The 19,124-nt window shown below is 42.7% G+C and overlaps 3 protein-coding genes across 5 annotated transcripts; 1 reads left to right on the forward strand and 2 right to left on the reverse strand.

Moving 5' to 3' along the window:
• The first annotated feature begins 4,935 nt into the window (after positions 1-4,935).
• Positions 4,936-6,554, forward strand: LOC103979474 (salt tolerance receptor-like cytoplasmic kinase 1). The gene is made up of 2 exons (XM_009395636.3): positions 4,936-5,468; positions 5,555-6,554. The coding sequence occupies exons 1-2, from the start codon at positions 5,015-5,017 to the stop codon at positions 6,235-6,237; spliced, it is 1,137 nt and encodes a 378-aa protein (XP_009393911.2). The 5' UTR covers positions 4,936-5,014; the 3' UTR covers positions 6,238-6,554.
• A 2,458-nt stretch (positions 6,555-9,012) lies between these two features.
• LOC103979476 (UPF0496 protein 4) lies at positions 9,013-13,810 on the reverse strand. 2 transcript variants are annotated; one of them, XM_009395638.3, is made up of 2 exons: positions 13,656-13,810; positions 9,013-10,323 (listed from the first exon to the last, which is right to left on the reverse strand). In XM_009395638.3, exon 2 carries the CDS (start codon positions 10,311-10,313, stop codon positions 9,192-9,194), a length of 1,122 nt encoding a protein of 373 aa, XP_009393913.2. In that variant the 5' UTR covers positions 10,314-10,323; positions 13,656-13,810; the 3' UTR covers positions 9,013-9,191. The 2 variants fall into 2 exon arrangements, with proteins under 2 accessions (XP_009393913.2, XP_009393914.2); XM_009395639.3 differs by having other exon boundaries at positions 9,013-10,326; positions 13,656-13,804.
• Positions 13,811-15,315: 1,505 nt separating this feature from the next.
• On the reverse strand, positions 15,316-17,118 carry LOC135635480 (GATA transcription factor 5-like). Of its 2 annotated transcripts, none has more exons than XM_065146569.1 (3): positions 16,961-17,118; positions 16,433-16,777; positions 15,316-16,313 (listed from the first exon to the last, which is right to left on the reverse strand). In XM_065146569.1, exons 1-3 carry the CDS (start codon positions 17,066-17,068, stop codon positions 15,531-15,533), a joined length of 1,236 nt encoding a protein of 411 aa, XP_065002641.1. In that variant the 5' UTR covers positions 17,069-17,118; the 3' UTR covers positions 15,316-15,530. The 2 variants fall into 2 exon arrangements, with proteins under 2 accessions (XP_065002641.1, XP_065002642.1); XM_065146570.1 differs by having other exon boundaries at positions 16,843-16,977.
• Between the last annotated feature and the right edge of the window lie 2,006 nt (positions 17,119-19,124).

The following is a 19,124-nucleotide window of genomic DNA, read 5'->3' on the forward strand; positions in this document are numbered from 1 at the left end:
ATTTCAACTGCATACTGCCTTCTGCGAGTATACAAACGAGTTTCAAAGTTTAGACGTAAATCTGCGTCTAGACGTAAAACTGCGTTTAGACGTAAATCTGCGTTTAGACGTAAAACTGCGTTTAGACGTAAAACTGCGTTTAGACGTAAATCTGCGTTTAGACGTAAATCTGAGTTTAGACGCAAAACTGCGCTTAGACGCAAAACTGCGCTTAAACGCAATCTGCGCTTAGACGCAAACTGCACTTAGATACAAACTGAGAATTTTAGTTTGCATCATAATAGTTTTTGAACGAACGCAGCTTTTGGTTTTTAAATTATTGTAAGATTTCCGCTGCACTAATTCACCCCCCCCCCCTCTTAGTGCTCTCGATCCTAACAGTGTCCAGATCATTTTTTATCGATTTGAGTCGATATCAAGCTAAAATAAAACTCAAGTTTACTGCACTCATTGGTTTAAAGTTGAGCTAGAATTTGACTGGAAGTGGCATAAAGTTGTTAGAGATGATGGCATTACAAGAGTTAATTGTTAGTATTGTTTGAATCAAGTGATAACTGTTGTTTATATTTTATCAATTTTTTCGATAATGGTAGCGACAAGATGGTACCGCCTAAAGTGATGGTGGTATCCCAAAGTTTAGATTTATGACTCCATGTCAAATATTACGATGATAATATATTCTATGCAAAGTAACATGGTACCTTGAAATCTTAAAAATTTAAATTTTGATTGACTTTATTTTTTTAAACATTTTGGGAGCTATAAATATTTCACCGCTTGACTAAGAATCCAAACATTGTATATCTATCTGTTTGCGTATTATTTAAGTTTCTTTCTCTCACTTAAGTTATAATTATGATACTAAGTAATAAGAGGTAAGAGGTCTCTCATAAAATCTTTAATATAAAAGTTCTGAGCTTGAAAAGAGAAAAATAATAATAATTGATTTATACCTATTAAAGAAAGATGAATAATGAAATTAAATAGTTTTCACAGAAGAAAATTTGGGAATAGATAAGAAAGATCGAATAATTATAAATCAATTTGTATCTCTTTCTTAATTACTTATTTATTATCGAATAGTTCACTTCACTCATAACTCTTATTCATATTTAATATCATACTAATCATATTTTTCATACATGTTTTTCTTGATCAAATCTTAAAATCAATTAAAATTTGATATAGCTTTTAAGTCACCCCACCCCCTCCTCTTTGTGTCATTAACATCGATCGGAGATGTTTGATATAACCAACCGACATCCCCATTGTGCAAAGGTAGGATGAGTGTCTTAAATAGCTTTGAGCTATGCTTGTGATCAATTAGCAATTTCATAGATATGATTGGCACAAGAAAGCTCATCTAAATTAGCAATCCTATTTTAAAAGACTGGTCAAACTGTACTAACCTTGCATGATTGATGTAGCATCCGGATTCCTAAATCTCTTCACAGATCATAGTCCTTGTGCTTGTCACGTCAACTGTGAGAGATGGTCTCCTCCTTAAATCCATTATTGATGATGTTATTAATCTGTGCTGGTACTGCTAACCCCCACTAATTAATCGATACAGTAGCAGACAGCAGCAGGTCAGGTCAGGTCGGTATTAGCCCATGTTTATCTGGTCTTTTACCTGCTGCTGGCCTTTGCAGGTTTTGTTCCACAATCTTCTCACGCGATCTAATTATCAAGAACAAACTGCAGATGTTGTCCTTACAGCAGCTTCTTGACCACCGGAGCGCCGCTTCCTTCCTCTCCTTTTTCTGGCTTCGCAGTGTGTTCAACGAGAGCATATTGTGATTGGTAGCATGGCTTCCTTCGGTACAGCTTCAGGTGGATTTCTATGCTGCGTGACATAGTTTATTCGAGGAAGGAATGTGTTGTTTCTCATGTCAGGGCACAGATCTTGTTTACCATCGATTAAACAAGATGCATGCACCTGAAGCTTCAACAGTTGCTTCTTCTGCAGAAGAAAGAAGCTCGACAGCTGCTCATCGTTTGTGAAGCTTCTCACCTCTTTCTTGTTGATCCGACTGGACCTTGTCATCGTCGTATCGAGCATCGCCGTGTGCATTCATTGCACATAGAATTGACTAGTTGTGGACAAGATCGCATGTTTTAGATCATACACGTCGTACATTAGTTCGGATGTCAGCTTCTCTTGTACCCAAAAAACAAAAGGCCATTCATTTTCCTCGATGAATTAGCTAATTGTAATGGGTTTTAATCAGGAAGGTGACATCCTATCCGACCAACGTCATCTTCTAAGTCCCCTTCCACCGAACCATCATCGACTCATCTAAAGCCTTGGGCAAGCAGAGGGCACAAGGTTTAGCAGTTGAATTCCAACCTTGTTTTTGCATATGTAGATGACATTTGTTAGTCGGAACTCGACATGTATTGCATATGGTTTACATTAGAGAATCTGTTCCTTCATCAAATGTTTCCTCTGTCCTAAGCAAAACATAAATATGTGATATACAAATCAAAACTGACTGTTGATAAAAGGGTTTCCTCTGTCCTATAGCAAGAAGCTCTGATAAGGACGGACTATATGGCAAGAAGTTTCCTCTGTCCCATAGCGTGCAAACATGGGTATGTGAACCGACTGTCGACAGGTGAGTGCGTATGTTTGACATTGAGAAGAACATGTTGTCGAAAGTTCTCTCGCCAAAGAAACACAAAGCTGATCATCAAAAGGTCCTTTCTTTCTAAAAGGAGTCTTTTCTTTTGCAGATTGAATCGGATTTGTTGCTTGATTTCTGTCGGTGAGTTAAAAGCACAGTATTGACCTTTCTGATGCATCATTACCTAAAAGAGATGCTTTAAGTGAAAATACATGTCCAAAGATTTGTATTCCACTCGCTGATTAAGGAGCAGACAGACATCCTCCGCTAAGAACAAAGACCAAAGATTTCCTTGTACATTCACATGTTTGGTCTTCTGCTCATCCGACCTCTGTCTCACAATCTTCGAACGCAGCAAACCCAAGTGTGTTCTTCTCTTGACAGCTTTCATGAAGGTTATATAAGATCCAGATTTCCTAATTGCACTCACAGTGTGTTTTCTGAGCCGTCAAAGTTTTGTGAACACAAGAAATGCAAGTACAGTTCCTGCTCATTGTTTTGTGAACCTTCTTGCTGATTTCTAACTCCGAGTGCTGTCTCCCAGCACCAAGCCAAAGGACACTTGTGCAAGTAACTCAACTTCAAAATGACGGTAGCTGTTGGATCAGGAGATGCCCCACAAAGCTGGTTTGTCTTTGAGATTGCAGAGGATCTGCACTTGCTTCTTCTTGAGCTCAGCTTTGTTCTTCTTTCTTTATCATAAAAAGAAGAAATGTATGTATGCTATAAACAGCAAATGATGAGGACAAGATTTGATCTCAAAATCTGAAAATGATCTGATAAGTTCTTTACTATCTATCTATCTAATCTAGTCAGGTTCTTCTCAACCTATACAAATTACATGTTAGATATAAATGAGCACAAAGATAATTAAGTAAATACATCAGCATCGAATAATGTTAAAGTGTAAATTTATAGGATGAAATTTGAAATCCGCAATTTAGAATAAGTCAACCACACCATCCGATATTATATTTGATGAAAGAGACACATTTTATTCAAATAATCTACTGCCATTATGGAATTCTCTAATAACATTAACGTATGAAATGAAATGGTAGCTTCCTATCACTTTGCATTTTCTACTCTTCTTTAGGACGGGTTTAAGTGATGAAACACCATTTTGTCATTAAGAATTTTGACTTTTTGTTTTTTTATAGTCTCTAAAGACTATCTATCTTGATGAATGTGGTTGGTATTATTTGCAAAATCATTTTCTTTAGCGACAAAACAAAGTATTTTACCAATATATCTTTATAAAATTTCCATATGATACATAAATAAATAGTCAAAAAACTTTCAATAGCCACATTCAACATGAGAAATGCATGCATTTGCTTTGAATTAAATAAATATAAAAAAAGTCACTTTCTTTTACCAAATAATATCTTTCTCCACTTATATTCTTTGTGACTTTATTATTATGATGGTAATACAAATCACCATTGTTAGATAAAAAATATATAAATTGATAAAAAATTCATTGTCAGCTGAGAGAGTCAAGTTACCTTTCATCCATCCGTTTGTCTGACGTGAATAAAGATTCAAAGTAGGAAAATACTAATTTCCTTCTTGTTTATTATGGTAATAAAAATAATTATTATTTTTTTAATGATAAGAAAGACTCAAATTTTCTTTATTTTCTTTACGATAAGGATGATAATCATAAATTTTCTTTCTATTCTTTAAGGTATAAAAACATATCGTAAAGAGAAAAAAAAGGAGTTGACTCTCTTATGAAATTATTCGAATCCATAATTAGGAATATCGAATTACTAACTTAAGCAAAATCTCCCTCGACCGTGGGAGTACGATATTTTTATTTTAAAAATATAATATTTTTATCTCAAAAACACCTTAAATATTTATATATATATATATATGAATTTGGATCATATAATCAAAATGATAATAATAGAATTTTTCCTCTAACACACAAACATAAAAGAATTTATCGTCAAATTCGATTCTCGACCATATGAGCGATGACTGTGTAACAATCAATTTACATGAAATATTGACTGAAAATTTTACCACATCAACCAATCATTTGTGGTCAGCAGACTCACCGCCCACTCGTCTATCTCAAACTTGAATGCTCCAATGATGATTGATGGGTGACCAACCAAACCCCGCTCCCTCTTCATAGATTCCCATCAATGCCCCTATGGGGACCCCTCCCACTCCTCTCTCCAATTATTCCCTATGTGGACTCTAACCAGCCACCTTAATCGGACTCCTTCCTTCTCTCCTCCCTCGGCACCCATTTATTGCTTGCATCACAGAACTGAAGCTGATTGCCCTCCCTATATATAAATAATGCACCTCTCGCCCACTCCTCCTTCATTACCTTCTCATCTCCCTCTTCCCTTCCCCCTCTTTCTACTATGCATCTTTCCTTGGCCATAAGTCTCGCCTCCGCCGCCGTCGTCTTCTCTATTGCCCTCGTTTCCTTCGCCTACTTTAAGATGTTCCGCAGGTACAGGATACCCCTGTGCGGCTGGTGCCGCAGGTCCGACGACTTGGAGCTCGGCCCCGCCCAGGCCCGCGTTGCCGACGGCCCCGAAACCGTCCTCGGCAAGGAGAAGAGCTCCGCAGCCCGGCGGTTCGGATGGGCCGAGATCGAGTCGGTCACCGGGAAGTTCGCCCCCGACGCGGTGGTCGGCGAGGGCGGCTCCAGCACCGTCTATCTCGCCCGCCTCCCGGACTCCTCCCTCGCTGCCCTCAAGCTCCACCGCCCCAGCGAGCGCCTGCACCGCGCCTTCCGCCAGGAGCTCGATGTCCTCCTCCGCCTCCGACACCCCCACATTGTCCGCCTCCTCGGCTACTGCGACGACCGCGGTCCGTATCTCGCCCCCTCCCTACGCTTCCCCCCTCTCGTCTCGTCTTCTCCTAATTGGCTGAAGGCTTTGGGTTCCCGATCGCAGAGGAAGAAGGCGTGTTGGTGTTCGAGTACGTGCCGAACGGGAGCCTCCAGGAGAGGCTGCACGGCAACGGCGAGGTGCTGCCGTGGGCGCGACGCATGGCGGTCGCGTACCAGGTGGCGCAGGCGCTGGAGTACCTGCACGAGGGGTGCGACCCCCAGGTGGTGCACGGCGACGTCAAGGCCGCGAACGTGCTCCTCGACGGACGGATGGAGGCGAAGCTGTGCGACTTCGGGTCGGCCCGGGCGGGCTTCTCTGCGGCGGTGGCTCCCCCGCGCTCCGCCCGCGCCATGATGGTGGGTTCCCTGGGCTACGTCGACCCGCACTACCTGCGCTCCGGGATGGTCTCCAAGAAGAGCGACGTGTACAGCTTCGGGGTGCTGCTGCTGGAGCTGGTCACGGGGGCGGAGGCGTTCGACGCGGGCCGGGAGCTGCGGCTGACGGCGGCGATGGGCCCGGTGCTGCGGGACCCGGAGGGGAGGGCCACGAAGGCGTTGGACCCCAGGCTGGGCGGGGACTACGACGCCGGGGAGGCGAAGGCGGCTGTGGACGTGGCGTCCTCGTGCGTCGGCGACAACCCCGGTCTCCGCCCATCCATGGCCGACGTGGTCAGGATGTTGCGGGACAAGGCATCCTCTTCCATCGCAGCCGTTGCATCAAAATCTGACGGCAAAAGTGATTTGTAGATTAGGGGGTCACATCTGTCATATAACCATTATGTAAATTAGATAGCCGTAGTGGGCGAGAGAGAGAGAGGGAGAGAGGAAATATATATGGGATGTATACTGCAAATGTGAAATATCGTAGGGGGTTTTGGGTAAGTGGAGACATGCAATTATCCAGAAAGGTCCATTTGACATTTATCTCAGGAAGAAAAGCCACTCCAATTAAATAATCAACCCATAGGGGTCCAAAAGATGGTACATACATTTCGTGCTGATATCATCATCAGGTCATTAATGAACCTGTCAAGAAATTTAAAAGTGAATATTATTATTATATATTAACACGTCCTTTGTATGATATCAAATTTTATTCTCATTATATTCGGGAGATGTGCAGATGGCAAAAATTAGGATAAAAATATTTACAGTTCAAGTACAACTTTAAATCAGAGGGGAATAAAAAAAGCTCTCATAATTAAGGTTTATTCTTATTTGTGCTATGTGAGATCATACATGCGCGCATGGTGTGAATTCGAAACCTGGAATGACAGTTGCAAGTGCCACATCGGGTGGGCCATCTGCTATCGCTTCTCTCTCTCTCTGTAATGGTTGCCACGTCGTGACCGCGTCAGATCTCACATCCGACTCGATCAGCGAGTGGCCGTGAATTAAAGACCCGGCGATCAATGTGACCCCCATATCGAAAGCTACCGTATAGTATAATGGAGGTCTGTCGTTGACATATCAACCGTTCCATCGATGAGCAAATAGGGACAGCTTCAGTATTAGAACAAAGAAGAGAAGACGAAGCTTGTTTTTGGTGTGAGGAAATACGTAGGCGGAAGGAGAAGGGCTACGTAGTGGTTGAGAATATTAGTGTCGACCGAGGAAGAAGTGGAGTGTGACACTTCAACCGAAGAATCCATTAAGGAGAAGAAAGAGAAGGGAACGGTGTGTGTTAAAGGGGTGGCTTGCTTGGTGGAGATGCTGCTGCTGCTTTAAACCTTTGATCCCCTCGAACTTTATGCCTAGTCCAACTCTACTTTTTGTGTTGCTTTACTTGCCACTGTCTCCTTGGGTCCTTGTGCGCGCACTCGGTCTGGCAAAGCAGAGGAGTTCCAGTTTGGTGCCATGGGTTTTGTTCCGTTCCTGACATGCCTGCGTGAACCGCGCAGAAACTCAAAATTATTATTGTCATTTAGTAGCTCTGGCCGTAGAGAAATGTCAGCTATGGTCTGAAGAGCAAAGTCAACCATACTTCGTCTTCCTCCCGCATCTCCGGTCGTCTGTGAGCTGCAACAGGGGAATGAGGAACCGAAGAAGGGAGAGGGAGGTGGTGCATGTGGGATACATGCGAGCACATGGACTTCTCTTCAGCTTTAATAAGGGTTGTCACGGAGGAGGGGAGCAAAGACTTGAGAAGAGGGAATGGCAAGTCCGCACACTCAATTCATGGTGGACATGTGATAGGGTGTGTGACTTGCAGCTCAAAAAGCCACACAAGTCCCAGCTTTGCAGAAAGGTACTAAACAATGAGCGAAGGCCAAATAGTGCATTATTATGGGTCTTCTTAATAATGAATGCCCATGTGATTTTTCACCTACATAATATACTTTATTGCTTAGGCAAATAAAAGAGACTCGGTAGAGTGTGCTGTGATTCCAAGTAATAATATGAGCAACTCCAATATCCAGCTCTGACTCTGATCTGTTCAGAATCTGCTTTAAGCAAACACTCACATGCTTCTTCCCCTTGCAGGCCATTCATCATCATACCAGCGGTTGCTTCCTGCCATGGATTTGCTTTATATTTGGATGCATTATGGCGGCCGGAAGACGTCGATGTGGATCACTTTACTGAAGCTGCTGGTACGGTCACAGATGAAGGATGAATGATGGGGTGGTGGTGGCGGTGGTGGGGGTAAATGCTGTGAAGATAAGCATGAACATAAATGTCTTTTGCCGATGCCAGCGCAGCTGCTGGCTGCATAGCGGCGACTCGAGAAAGCTGTGCATTATTTCTGATCTGTAAAGTTCCACCGAGTTCCTATTACAAAGTGAATTATAGTAACGTAGTAGAGAGAGATAAAACAGGAAAGGCACACAGATTTCTTAGAATTAATGTTTGAACCATAGCATCGGTAAACTAACTCTACAGGGATGACATTCCCGGTCGTATGTTTGTCACCAACGCATACAGTACAATTATAAGAACTCATGACATCCAACGTGATCTGTTCATATGCCGACACAAATATATAAATCGATTGGTGTCATTTTTCTATGAACGTTGTTTTGGGCAGGTGGATGAGTCGTGAGAGCCCTCCCAGAATGTGGAGGTGTTAACAGTTGTTCCGAAGAGGGAGGGGGGGGGCTCTGGAAGTCATAGGTTTGAGACAAGCACAGTGGATGGTGATGCTGAAGCTAAATTATTGTGGGTCTCATGAAGCATGTCAGAACTGGAAATAAAATCTAGCGTTCTTGCATGTGATAGCAGCAGAATTATGTTTGGTCCGTCATTTGGCCGAGCCTAAAAAGCTATGTCAGATCGTTAAGAGTACCTCCAAGCCTTTTTAAGATTTTTAATCTCGAATTATGAGCTTGCGGATAATAGATAGAACTCGACGACTTAGCCACATGCATCAAAATTACTAGTATTATCTTTGCACTACTTTCACCATCTGCGTATGCAACAAAAGCTGGTTTTGTTCTACAAATGCTGTCGTGGTATCGACTATCCATAATAGAGTTTCGTTTATTATAATGAACAGTGCAAACCAAATCATAACACTACAAATACTACGCAAAACGGGCACAGTAGATTATATACATCACATAATACAACAAATTTACAGCACAAATTGAAGTACAACCAAAACACATAACATGCTTTTTCAAACTCATCATCAAAGTTAAGGAACTTTGCTAGCCCAAACCCAACAAAGCAATAAAAACCCATAGAACAATCAGACCGCATCATGACCTGATGTCATTAATACTGTCATGTGTTACAGCGGATGCTCTAAAATTGCAAAGCAGAGCATCACGTCCGCTTAAAATAATTTCGAAGAAGTCATTGGCTTGATTTGAGAGAGAACCTAGCTCATGGCCAAGCTTCTTTGCCGCACCGTCCAAATTGGTAACACAGCCTTGCAACCTCCATCTTTCAAAATCAGTGTTCTTCCCTGCTGCAGGCACTTCATCTTCATGATTAATGCCACTTGTATCTTGCACAGGTTCTTCCTTGCAGCTGACATGGTTGGCCAAATCATGTAACTGTGAAGCACATATTTTGACTGCTTCTATCTCTTTGAACAGTACCACCTTCCCACCAACAACTTTTCTCTCTATTTTCTCATTCACAATAGCTTGCAAGTCACTGAAGGCCTCAAACCAAAGGAAATCAGCAGAAACATGCAGGTCTATCAATGCTCTTGAGCAACCTGAGAGTGATGCTGAAAAGATGCCACAAATAAATATAGTCATGACCTTAACTCCATATAAGGCTCTCGTCAGTGCCTTCCCTTTGGAGCTCTTGACCTTAGGGAGATCAAGAGTTCCTTGATGAAGACTCTCTACGACGACAGCAAAGTTGTCTAGTTTAGGGCTCTTAGAGATGTGTTTGATCCATTCATGAAGATATGAATGAGCTCGTACAAGCTGTTCAGATGAAGGATAACTAGCCGAGATGTCCACTAGATGCAGCACATACTGAAGCAGAAGTTGGCCTTGATCCAATCTGGACAGCTCGGAGATTAATGCAATGCAAACATCAAGCAATTTCACACTGCTGTCCAAATATATGCTGATCCATTTCTCATCCCAGTCAGAAACAGGTAACTGAAGATCATTAATGAAAGTTCTTATGCTATTATGAGCATCTGATAGGAACTCCATAGCAAGACTCATCCAAGATAGAGTAAGAACATCAGCGGCATCCTTAGGCTTGAGCTTTTTCAAGTTTTCTGCCAGACCTTGCTCGAACGAAAACAATAATTCACGAATCTTCAGCGATTGAGAAGATCTTTTGGGGGAGATAATCCGAAAAGGATTTCCAAAGGGAAAGAAAATCCGCTGTCCATCATGCGGTCGACTCATGTTGGTTCAACTGCTAACCAGATAAAAAATATTCTTCAGAACAGCAAGCGCACACAAATAGAACAATCAAAACAAAAGCTGGAAATCAGGATTAAGTACTGCCATCGCAAATAGATTTCTTTTCCCATGGCACCTAGCACTCAAGAATATAAAATCTTCATCTGGCACATCTGACGGCTGGGTTCACTGAGCATCTACATGAGCAGCTCTAGGCAAGCTTATCTAGGGATCAACAATTAATATGCCTAAGCCTTTGATGCATACATGATAATTAACTTTTGATTCAGAGAATTGGGAACATACAAGTTTGTGAAAGGTCAATTTGAAGATCTCGCAACATTCTATTAATCAATGTCTTTGCGAATCTAAATCTAGGTTTATGTTCCAAGGAAGCCAATAGACCTAATGAAACAAGTTTAGAAAAAGCATTTAATTGAGCATTCCTCATCAAGTACAGATTGATCAGTTCCTAAATTTCGAAGCCCTCCAAATATCACTCCTACATCAATCCCCCAACATTTTGATGATACTTTTCCCTTGTATATACTTGTTAAGCAAGTAGGAAGCCATGGCACCCGCACTAGTATGCTTCAAATATCTTGTTATCTGCCAGAAGAATGTTAATGGTCACTGACACAAGGTTATCTTGAAATTCTTTTCAATGTATAAAGAACTGATGACCAAAATATCTATGAAGGTTTTAGGTAGACCTGACCACATCACCATGGTTACAGAACCGAGGGTTCCGAAACCGGTAACCAAAAGCATCCTATTCACGTGGGTCTTTACTATTACTCCCAAAGTTCTAAATTTAACGAAAGAAGTGGGTATAGGATGTTTAGGAAGCACATTGAGAAAAAGCATCTTACTCAAGCAAATCTTGACAAAAACCATAGTCAAATTTCCAGCTACGTAACTAACCCTTCCCAAATATTTCATTTTTTTGCTAAAAAAATAAAGGAATTAGTCAATTTTATTTTCCATTGAACATTTCTCTTTCAATTTGTTAAAAAAATAATTTTTATTAATTATTATCAAAATACTTTAAATCATGTCGCAAAACCTGTTCATAGGATCACTCTCACATGCACCATCACAAACTTTATAAAAAAAGAAAAGTTTGTAAAATTTATTTCGATCTTCTGATGGACCTATTGCTATTTGTAGTAATATTTGGTGCGATAATTAGCAAATGCATTATTCCATAGAAATTACACATCATTGGATTAATAGCGAGCACTATGAAAAATAGATTGATCGCCTTTAGCATTTTTTATGATAGACATTCAGACGACGATATTTATAGAATGATAAAAACCATTTTGAAATAGTATAATTTGGTTTTTAATTTTTAAATTTTTTTTATAATGCATATTTAAATATTGCATCTAATCCTTACTCGGAATAAATTTGACAGCCAACCTTGGTAAATTTTTTTCATATTAGATGGACATGTCATATTTTAAATTTATGTGTACAAAAATGTTTTAAATGTCTTGAATATTTTACTTACTCATTAAGCAAGCAATTTTATTTTTGTGGGCACATCCACAAGTAATGAAAGGGTAGACAAGATTTTGCAAATCAAATTGAAAGACCCAAAAGGTTTTCAAAAATATTTCTTTCCGATGGAATTCATCGTATGACTGAATTATTTAATGAGAGTTTTGAATCTAAAAAATTATTATATACCTTTGTTGTAAATAATGTGAAACAAGTGAATTTATATGCTCATTATTGTAATGTTTATAAAAAAAATGTAGATATTTTGAAAGTTTTTAATAATGCTTATTATATTTATGTTCATTTTATGTTTATTATCCTACAGCTCATTGAATAATTGAATGTATCAATGTTATTAACACTCTAAATGAAATATAAAAATGATAATGAGTTGAACTTGATCATTAAGGTAATAAAGACTAAGTGGCTTAATTCTTTCGGAAATTATTCTACTTATTTATCATGTTGCTTCTATTTTTGGTTTGCATAATTATTTGGATATTTATTAAGATTGTTCACACTTAAATGTTGATATTAGTTAAATATGAGACAAGCTAGAAATATGATCGTTGACTACCATTATAGTGTCATTTATAATAAACAGTATACCCCAACCTTCTCAATATATAGATAAGATGGAGAACGTGATAGAATTAGTATCGGATGATAATTATTGTTGCAGAAAGCTAAAGAAATCTAGAGAATCAGTAGGCTCGAACTCCAAACTTGATATTTATCTAACCACTTCTTTTGAATAAGTTTGGTCACAACTATACAGTTTGAGATTTTCCAATTCTAATGGTGAGCACTGTGTTCAACAACCTTTCTAGTTTTATCAATTATTGTTAAATTCTCGTGTCAACACTATAGCTGTAAAGCAAACTTCTAGTGCTGGAGGATGTATATAGGATGAGACTCATTTGAGTATGACCCTTGAATCAGGTAAGACCTAAACATATGTTGATGATTGGACCAACGAAGCCAAGGATCCAAGAGATCATGTAAGAAGACAATGGAAGATTTATTTGATACATTAACTGAAGGAATAATCGAATCATCTAGCAATTTATATGTACAGAACTATGTGCAATTTGATTGAAAATTGATCATTCAACATCAATTAAAAAAAAAGATTCCAAAATCGATGATTCTGGACCCGAAACTGACGGATCCAAAATCGAAACCAGAACCGCCTGGAACCCGTCAAGATGTGGTTTTTTACTGATAGGACCAAAATGGGTCAAGGCAGATCAGTTAAATTATGTGTTGCTAATACACAATGGCTCCTGTCTATGACAACAAAGTCTTCGTAACGTAAATACGCATGCCCTACCAATCTGCTCAGCAACAACATAAGCCAACAAGCAGCACACAAAAAAGCAAAGAAATCATAACACTAACGGACTGCTCAAGAACACAAATGTAACGGACAACTCCATCGACGCCCACAGAAGCAAAAGAAACTGAAAAGAACGAAGCCGAATGATCGCATCGGCAAACAAAATAATCAAAGGAATCTCGGCGATGTGATCAAGAACTAGATAACTGGTTCAGCGACAAGAGATGAAGGCATCGAGAAACGCCCAAATCTCAAAATGGACAACTCCTCCGACGCCGACAGAAGCAAAAGAAACTAAAAAGAAAGAATCCAACCGATCGCATCGGAACCCTCATAACCCGAAAACAAAAATGCATCCAAGGAACCCAAAATTCCACAGAAATCATGGATTCAACGATCGATCGATCCATTCCACAACAAGGACGCGAGATCGAATGGGACAACACCATTCGCGAACGAATCTGGAGGAGTTTAGTGATCAAGGGCAAGAGGGTTCGTACCTGAGAGATCGCAACGAAGATGAAGAAGACGATGGCCTGGTTCGGCACCGACTCTCGATCAGTCCCCGCCACCACACCTTCTATTTGAGGCTCCAACGCATTTCCTAATCTTCGAATCCGACGGTCGAGGAGCCCGCTCCCAATCGTTATCTCCTGGTACTCTGCGTTCCGCTGTTTAGCTCGAACACAATAAGTAGAGATCCTCCACTTATCATTTTACAGGTGACGCACCGGACCCATTGCATCAAGCTGTTGCGGAGTTCGCTGTTTTCTTCCGTGCAGCGAGATTGAAGATGATCTCAGATTTAATTAGATTTGGGAGTCGTTTCTAGTCCGAAAACGAAGTCTAGATGGGACCCAGTTGAGGAATCGTCTGACGCCGACTCGGATCGGGTAGATGTCCCGAATGATCGAGACTCGGCCCATTGGTCCAATTTTAGCAGGGCCCAATAGCCAGTGATGGGAGCCACAATTGTAGTCTCAGGCCAACCGTCCAAAGCGGTCCATCTCATCCGCTTGCGTCTTCTCGACCGTCCATCCGATTTAAATTTTTATAAATATAACATGTATTATCAAAAATAAAAAAAATGAACTAAAATAAATTAGAGGTGGACTTTGTTGCATTGCATGCTTATGTGCCAAGGTTGACCATCTACAAGTATTCAAAAGTTGTAGAGTTGACCACAAGTAGATCAGAAGACAGGTCAAAACTTGTAATATTAGTAAACCTTTGAACTTGTACTATTATTATCGACAAGAAAAAGAAAAAAGAAAGGGTATTTGGATCAACTTTTTCTTTATCGTATATATTGGACATAAAGTGTGCTTTGGAGTTGGATTAAAAGTAAGATACAGTGGGCTTCCCAAGTCACTATCTAACCCAGCCAAGATAGCATGTGGAATGCTGCCATCTCTAATCCATATCTCTTCTCCCCCAGTCACCGTCATCCAAACCATCGTAACCACTAAGGCCACTTCCATCTCTCGTCGCTAGGAGCACACTAAGATCCCACTAAACTCCACTAAACCTTGTCAACAATAGCTACTCGGACAACATGATTGCAGAGCCCCGAAAGAGCACTCGAGAGGATAAAGAAAACCATTCCATCTTTGCTTAACTTGAAGCACGCCTCCCTGATAAATCCTCACACTGTGTTGGTTAATGATTGCATCGTGTATCAAAGTCCGTGCCACATTTCTAATTTCAACAAGTGGACAAAGGGATGCAGGAAAGAGCCATTCGCTCAGTCTACTTTGAGGTGAATGATCACATGGTCTACAGCAAAACTCTCTCTCTATCCATCGGATACGCAAAGTTTTATCCAACCTGTAGGCAAAGCATAATCCCATGGCATGTGATTTGCATATTCTAGTGCAACCTTACTACACAGCTTCCAGCTCACAGAGTAGGAGTAGGATTGTGTTAGGTTTGGATTGGTAAGAGAAGGCAAGGAAATAGTGTCATCATGTGATCCTCGCATATGGAACATATTGAAGTTGTAAAAGGTTCAACCCATGTCGAACATTCAATGAACAATCCAAAACAAACAACAAGAACAGTCCTGAATTCAATTCAAACAAAGAAATAACCAAGAAACTTCAGAGTCAGAAGCTGAAGCTGAAGCCAACTCTCACTGTAGATTTTGAGCAGAAAAGGCAGTCAGGTCAATCATCTGAATTCATAATAACTCGCTAAAATCTATCGTTTCTCTCTCCTACACCCGAGTCTCTCTGTTTCAGCGAAAGCCTACAGGAATATAATGTAGTGTAACCAGTGGAGAGAAAACTAGTAATAGAGACGAACTTACCAAAGCTAGGGGACGAAGCTAAACCGCTACCTAAAAGAGAAGAAGAAGAAGAAGAAGACCCAATCCGTTACAGAGAGACTGCTACCAAGAGGGGAGGCGGCGGGGAAGCGGCGGGGGCCAGGAGCTCCGCCTCCTTCTTTCGGCGCATCTCCAGGACCTTGCGGTGGCTGTTGGAGTGCTTGTGGCTGACGAAGGTGGGGCTGCACGCCGGGCGGTACTCCGGGAGGAGCCGGCCGGACTTGAAACGGACGCCGCAGGCGTTGCATAGGGTCTTGGCGCCGAGCGGGCCGGCCCGCCACTGCGGAGTCTTCTGGGCGCCGCAGTGGCTGCAACGCCGCTCGCCGGAGGCGGTGGACAGCGGCGTTTTGGGCTTCCGGCCGCGTTTCTTCGGCTTCTGCTTCTGCTTCTTGGGCTGCGGGGGATGGTCGTAAAGGAGGAAGCTTTGGTCGACGGCGACCGCGGAGGGGTCGTATATGAGGAAAGGGGAAGAGGAAGACGTCGAGGAGCAAGAAGAGGCGGAGGAGGTGGTGGTGGCGGAGGAGCACGAGGAGGAGTCCGCCAAGGACAGCGGGCCGGACATGGACCAGGCGGCGGTGGCGGTGGCGCTGCGCGAGCGCTTGCTCCGCTTGGCCTTTACTGGGACCTTGGCTTCGGTGGAGATGGCGCAGACGTTGGGGACCAGGAAGGAAGGGCCTTGGCCTTGTGGCTCGGCGGCACGGGCTTGGAGGTTCTCACTCTGGGCGCCGCTCGGCGGCGGAGAAAGGGATGCGACGCCGGAGCACGACGGGAACTCCGAGATTGAGTCGTCGATGATGAAGGAAACCCATTCCAGTTCTGCAGCATCATGCGCCTGAAGGCAGCACAGCAAAACCGCTCGGAATGCATCAAAATCTACCCTTTCTAACATGAAAATCGCAACTATAGTCTTTTATCTTCTATTATTCCAACAACAAATACAACGACACTCACTGGAAGACATATATCCGAAAGCGGCAGCGGAAGCTCGAAGGTGAGACCCGAAGACGAGGAAGAAGAAGAAGAAGAATGCGTTGTTTCGTTATGCGCTTCTCGGGCATCAATTTGGGATACTCTTCCTGCCTCTTCCTCCGCCGCTTCCATCTCGTCCTCCACGAACTCACCGAGGTTGAGGAGGTCGTCGACAGAGAACGCCTCACCCATAATATTCCCCCTTTCGACAGCCCAACCCGCCTCCTCACTCAAAACCACCTGGTTCTGCTGCTTCTGCTGCCCTGAGCACAAAATCTCCGGTCTCAAATTAGCATTCACCACTTCCATGTTGCTTTCCTTCTCTCCCTGCAACCCAACCAAACTTCCGCATATAACAAGAAGAAGAAGAAGAAGAAGAAAGGAAGAAATACATGTTTGGGGTGTAGAAGGAAACATAGTAGCACAAGAAAAGAAGAAAGATTCCGTCTTTTCTTCCATTTCCGTCCCAAATATGTCATTTGTAGCATATTTACTTGCGATCCATCCTACCTGAGAGCAGTGGGAGTATGCCAAGGGAGGAACAGACGCAGGCCGTGGAGTGCGAAGGGGCAGAGACAGAGAGGGAGAAGAGGAGGTGATGAACGTTCCGTGTAGCATTGAATAGATGCCAACGCCTATAAGCGAAACAAATGCTCTGTTCCACCCATCCCCATTCACCTTTCGTACTACTCTTTTTCCACTTAATTTAATTTAATGGCCAGCTCGAAATTTCAGGACGCGATTGCCAATACGCTTCACACATTATTTTCCTCAAACAAAATATAATTTCAGACTCAAAATAATCGAAAATTAGAAATTCCAACATAATTCACCGAGAGCGATTTGGGGCGGACCCATCTCCATTTGGTACATCCCCCCCGTGGCACGTATCTTTTGAGTGACACACTGATTGATGATGGCCTTTTGCCTCCAGGGAGTGAATGGGTTCGCCCACTGCTATCTCGGAAGTGAGATTTGTGTGGTCATACTGTTGGTCAAGATTAGCGCGATCCCGACCCCATTCATTCGAATTGGCGGCTCCCACCAAATTGCTACTGGATGGACAGCTTTTTCTTACCGATTCTGTCCTCCCTCGTGTCTCAGAATCACGGAAGCATCAAAAGGGAGAAGCGGCAGCTTTTTGTCCCGAGGCAGTCGCCTTAAACGTGTTATCATTTCACATGTCCTCCTCCATTCTTTTCCAGACCAGTAATTGGACACCCAAGAGTGGGGGCATATTAGGAATACCACACGCGCCAGATTGCATTTGTATCACGCGATGGTAACGGGGGTGGACGTGACGCGTACGAGTTGACGCAAGTGCCCCTCGGATTCCTTGACGCGTCGCTTCGAGGATTCGTTCCGTAGATGACAAGTGAAGTATGGGTCCGGCGCGCCTCGGAGCGGCCGCCGAGCCGAGGCGCTTTCGGCCGGGCCAGGAGGGTCATTTCACGCTTTCGTCTCCCGGGCCGACCGAGTCAAAGCGGCCCAACGTGGCGGCGGCCGGGGTCGCTATCCCAGCGGGGGAGGGACGCCTGGGGAGCCATCAACGGACGCATCCACCGCCGTCCTCCGAGGGGAGTAAAACAGGTTGAACTCGCGGCTTAGATTACGAGACTCAATACAAAATAATGAAGGTGGTCTTCGTCACTAGGACTTGGACCAAATCAACTCCTAGTAAATTAGACCGCTGCATTCGGTGCATGCAACGAGGTTGTTGATTACAAAATCGATCAAACGTGGCATTCGCATCACGATTTTGAAACGAATAGGATAAGTAGGTTTCTAACTGCCACATGGGCGGGTACATGTTCGAGTCCGCTGGTCCCGGAACTGGAGACGGTGTGATTCTTTAGGATTCGTGCACAGAGGTGGATCATCGTACGCCCAGAGAAGTCGAAGCTCGACACTTAGAGTTGGTCCGACACAAAGCCACGTGTCCACGAGCCAAAAGTGTTTCGAAACTGAGAGTTCCGTCGACTGTGAGTCACGTGTCCACGAGACGAAACCGCAGATTCCGGCCATAACGGCCAAATTCTCGCCCCAAAGTGGCCGTCAGTTAAGAAAGGTCACGTGAACGACGGTGGCAACGCCCAACCCTTCGTCTAGCTCACATGCAGCGCACGCCCACCCCCTTTGAACCTTTGTGCTGTTGATTGTGACAGGAGCAAACGGAGGAGGCAAAGAGGGGAAGAAGACTCAGTATAGTGACGGATAAGAGAAGGCCCAACAAAAAGCCGAAGACGGGTGGTTTGGGTCCAACTCATACATTTGGCTTCTCTCTCACCTTTTCCTCACTGCCTCCCACCTTCTTCTTCTTCTTCATCTTCTTCTTCATCTGACTTGTAAGGCACGGCTTCAGCTCTCTTTGTACCCTCATGCTCTTCTATATTTATATTCATCCCTTGCTTGTAGTCTTACATTACGAGTCTCACGTCCCACGTTCGAGTCCCCTACGACGTCGACTTGGTGTACGACTGCATGCAAACTGTCGTGTGGCAAATTCTGATTCATGAAAAAGGCTATAAAAGCATTTTTTATTTCCTACAACTAACATGGGATAAAAATCCACTTTTTCTCTACTTGATTTCTTATATTCTTTCAATCTTTCACTAAATTCATCATATCTTTTCATATTTGTTTATGTTACTAGTACCAAAATATCTTTATATTT

The sequence above is a fragment of the Musa acuminata genome, chromosome BXJ3-4 (genome assembly GCF_036884655.1).
Source record: "Musa acuminata AAA Group cultivar baxijiao chromosome BXJ3-4, Cavendish_Baxijiao_AAA, whole genome shotgun sequence".
Taxonomy (NCBI): Eukaryota; Viridiplantae; Streptophyta; class Magnoliopsida; order Zingiberales; family Musaceae; genus Musa; species Musa acuminata.